Source organism: Rhinolophus sinicus, linkage group LG06 (assembly GCF_036562045.2).
Source record: "Rhinolophus sinicus isolate RSC01 linkage group LG06, ASM3656204v1, whole genome shotgun sequence".
In the NCBI taxonomy this organism is placed as follows: Eukaryota; Metazoa; Chordata; class Mammalia; order Chiroptera; family Rhinolophidae; genus Rhinolophus; species Rhinolophus sinicus.
In genome coordinates, this window is record NC_133756.1 from 131,998,406 (window position 1) to 132,002,488 (window position 4,083).

The window sequence follows — 4,083 nt, forward strand, 5'->3', positions numbered from 1 at the left end:
GTTAGTGGGAAAAGCACAAAGATCACTCTTGCTTTTATCTCTGGGCTCTAGGAAGAGAGACCCCAGTAGGGGTATCTGGTTCAAGGGAGACCTCTAGCCAGAGTGCTGAGAGGAAGGTGTGAACTGCAGAGAAGTCCTATGGGGGTGGGGAGACCTCAGGCTTGTGAGGAAGCCAGAGATCCCATGGAGTGGTTGCCTCCTCCTATCCCCAGTCTCTGCAGTGGGCCTGCTGGGAAGAAATGCAGCTGTGGCTTCTGGGAGCTGAGCCCTAAGATTACATGGGCCCCTGGCAGGGCTCTGTGCCCCAGCTAACAGCTGGGAAGCCCACAGAGAGCACACCATCCAACCGGTGCCAGCAACAGAAGCAATCCCTCTTGCTAGTATAGCCTTACATCTCAGACTGAAGGCTTCCACATCTTTGGTCTCTAGATTCTCACCACTGACCACCACAATCGCTCTAAGAGATTGCTCTTGTTGTCCTCAATGGGTAAACAGGATCGGAAGGCGAATGACTTGCATAAAATCACACATGAAACTGGGGGTCTGGACTCGAACTTAGGTCATTGGTCTGTAAACTCCACCCTCAAAGATTCCACTCTAGAGTCTGGGCTTTCCAAGCCTTTGCGCGATGAACTTTTCTGATGCAGCACCGCGAGGCAGAGGCAAGCGCCAAGTAGATGGAGTTTTCTTCCGGGCTGAAGAGGGATCTCTGAGAGCAGCACTGGACACCTGGCTGCCAAAATGCACAGTTTGACATGGGCAGGCGTCCACTTCCCTCCCTCCCTCCAGGCCGGGGCAGGAGTTGAGCTTGGAGAGATTGGCATGAAGCTTTTAGTAGTGATCCTGGACTCCTGTATAAATGAGACTGGATTTCTAAGCGTCCAGGGAAAATGAGCAGGAACTGGCCTAATGGCATGGTCACCACGTCCACTTTATCTCAGTTTTGCCTACTTGACTCTCGGGTCTATCTCTCATTGCGCGTTTCTCCGCTTCTGACTCTCCAGCTTTCTGCTCGTTAAATGTCTCAGCCTCTTGCATATATATCTCTCACTATCTCAGCTCTGAATGTGTCTCTACCCCATTGCTATGTGCCTTTCTCCAGGTCTGATTTCTACTCCTATTCTGCTTTGGGTCCCCCGCGAATCAGAGGACAGAGCGGCCCAAAGTCAGCTGGGAAGTGAGAGCCCGCGCGGCCAGCGTTTTCCGCAGAGATAGGAGGAGTCCTGTGCTGGAGAGGTTTGGGAAGAGTGTGCCCGGGAGCCAAGTGTAGCAGCATTGGGCTGCCAGCCTCTGCCTCCTTTCCTGCCTAGGGAGGAGCCGGACCACGCGCGCGCGCGCGTCTAAGGATAGGGGCCTGGCCAGTCTCTAGCCCCTGCGGCCACCCTGGGGATCCCAAACTCCTCCCCGTCCCGTTCCTATTGGCCTCGGGCGCCCCCGCCCCCAGCCGCCCGCTCCCGCCCCCAGCGCCTGGCGTGAAAATAGGGGTGGAGAAGCCCCAGGGAGCTGCCGTTACTTTCCGCAGAGTCCATCAGGCGGGACAGGACGGGGTAGGGTAGGGGACGGTCAGACCCCCAGCAATTCGCTAACGCGCTGCAGGAGACCCGAAGAAAGTTTCGGGCAACCCCTGCCTCCGGGGTTGGGCGAAGCCAGGACTGCGCTGCTCCCCGCCGGGATATGGAGCTCCTGTCGCCGCCATTCCGCGACGTAGACTTGACTGGCCCCGACGGCTCTCTTTGCAACTTTGCCACAACGGACGACTTCTACGATGACCCGTGTTTCGACTCCCCGGACCTGCGCTTCTTCGAGGACCTGGACCCGCGCCTCGTGCACGTGGGCGCCCTCCTAAAGCCAGAGGAACCATCGCACTTCCCTGCGGCCGTGCACCCGGCCCCCGGCGCGCGCGAGGACGAGCATGTGCGCGCACCTAGCGGGCACCACCAGGCGGGTCGCTGTCTACTGTGGGCCTGCAAGGCATGCAAGCGCAAGACCACTAACGCTGACCGCCGCAAGGCCGCCACCATGCGCGAGCGGCGCCGCCTGAGCAAAGTCAACGAAGCCTTCGAGACGCTCAAGCGCTGCACGTCTAGCAATCCTAACCAGCGTCTGCCCAAGGTGGAGATCCTGCGCAACGCAATCCGTTATATCGAAGGCCTGCAGGAGCTGCTGCGCGACCAGGACGCCGCGCCCCCTGGCGCCGCTGCGGCCTTCTACGCGCCCGGCCCGTTGCCCCCCGGCCGCGGCGGTGAGCACTACAGCGGCGACTCGGACGCGTCCAGCCCGCGCTCCAACTGCTCCGACGGCATGGTAAGGCTGGAACCCCGGGCTAGAAGAGAAGTGGGGGCAGCTCTCGGGAGTATCTGGGAAGCCTTTCCGAGGGCGGGGAGCTAACTGACCCTCCAGGGAGAGGTTTGGACAGGAGTGGACCCCTTGTCCCAGGCAGCTGCCACTGGGGTGGCCTAGTGTTTTGGGAACGCATCGTACAGATGCAATCCACTCGATTGGGGAGCACTGTTACAACACCTCTGCGCCGTGATCTGCTTTTTCTACACTTGTCCTTATTTTCAAAATTAAGATTTGTAGTCCTAGGTGACACTCTGCCCTCTATTTGGCCCTGCATACTGCAGACAGCTCCTGCCCACCCTTACCCCCACCCCTATCAGGGCAGGAAATTCGAGGGTGAGATTTGGGAAGTTGTGGAGGGGCGGCCAAAGAGAGTGATGTTCCAGGCTTGCGTGGTCCCATGGGCCTGAGTCAGTCGCCCTTGCCGTTTGCAGATGGACTACAGCGGCCCCCCAAGCGGTGTCCGGCGGCGGAACTGCTACGACGGCACCTACTACAGCGAGGCGCCCAGCGGTGCGTATTCGCGCCTCCTCATGTTACTCTTTGACCTGCCCTAGCTTCCCTTTATCTAGGATCCCTGCCCCCTCCCTCCCCCTCCCTCCACACACATACATCATGGGAGATGGCACAAGGAAGGAAATACCAAGCATGCAGCTCCCTCTCTTTTCGCTCCCCACTTTCTCTGGATAACCCCAGACAATGGCAGGTCCTCAGTTTCCTGTCTGCCGCAAAGGACTGGGCCCAGAAGTTGGAGACTTGTCCGCGGCTCAACACTTACGTACTAACCTACCCTTCCCCGCGCAGAACCCAGGCCCGGGAAGAACGCTGCGGTATCGAGCCTTGACTGCCTGTCCAGCATCGTGGAGCGCATCTCCACCGACAGCCCCACTGCGCCCGCGCTTCTGTTGGCGGACGCGCCGCCGGCGTTGTCTCCCGGCCCTCACGAGGCCGCTGCCCCGAGCGAGGGCGATCGCAGCGCCCCCACCCCTACCCCCGACGCCGCTCCTCAGTGCCCCGCGGGCGCCAACCCCAACCGGATCTACCAGGTGCTCTGAGGGTGTGGGCGGCCGCGTCGGAGGACGTCGCTGTCCACCTGCCCGAGGGATGGTGCCCCTAGGGTCCCTCGCACCCAAAAGATTGAGCTTAAATGCCTCCCCCAACTGAGCTTTTAAAGCGACCCTTCCCAAGGGAGGATAGGCAGGAGAACTGATGTGTCTCCTGCCTCCCGCACCCCAGGGCAAGGACACAGTCCTTTTTTTCCACGCAGCACCCTTCTCTGAGACCCGCTGCGATGGCCGTTATGTGTTCCTCAGTGGGCCACAGCTGACTCTGGAGGGGCCAGGCCCTTCCTCTTCCTCGCCACTTTCCCCCATGGGGGTGGGAACCGCGCCGACCTAAGCCCAGTCCTTTGACGCCGAGGTCGCTTATGGGGGCGTGGCCTCTCCTTTTGCCAGCCCGGAAGACATCCTCATTTTCCCACAGCCAGCGGGGTGCGCTCAGTCCCAAGTGTAACAAGTGTAACGGTAACCACTCTCACCCCTCCCCCTGTTCAGGACCACTTTTTTGTAATACTTTTGTAATCTATTCCTGTAAATAAGAGTTGCTTTGACAGAGCAGGAGCCCGTAGGGCTGTATTTATCTCTGAGGCATGGTGTGCGGTGCGACAGGCACTTTGTATGTTTATACCAGGCGGGGCGAGCCGCGGGCGCTCGCTCAGGTGTTGGAAATAAAAACGCTAATTTA

The 4,083-nt window shown here is 59.5% G+C and overlaps 1 protein-coding gene across 1 annotated transcript; it reads left to right on the top strand.

The window, feature by feature from the left end:
• The first annotated feature begins 1,505 nt into the window (after positions 1 to 1,505).
• On the top strand, positions 1,506 to 4,083 carry MYOD1 (myogenic differentiation 1). Its single transcript, XM_019746604.2, has 3 exons — positions 1,506 to 2,304; positions 2,775 to 2,853; positions 3,145 to 4,083. The coding sequence occupies exons 1-3, from the start codon at positions 1,675 to 1,677 to the stop codon at positions 3,393 to 3,395; spliced, it is 960 nt and encodes a 319-aa protein (XP_019602163.2). The 5' UTR covers positions 1,506 to 1,674; the 3' UTR covers positions 3,396 to 4,083.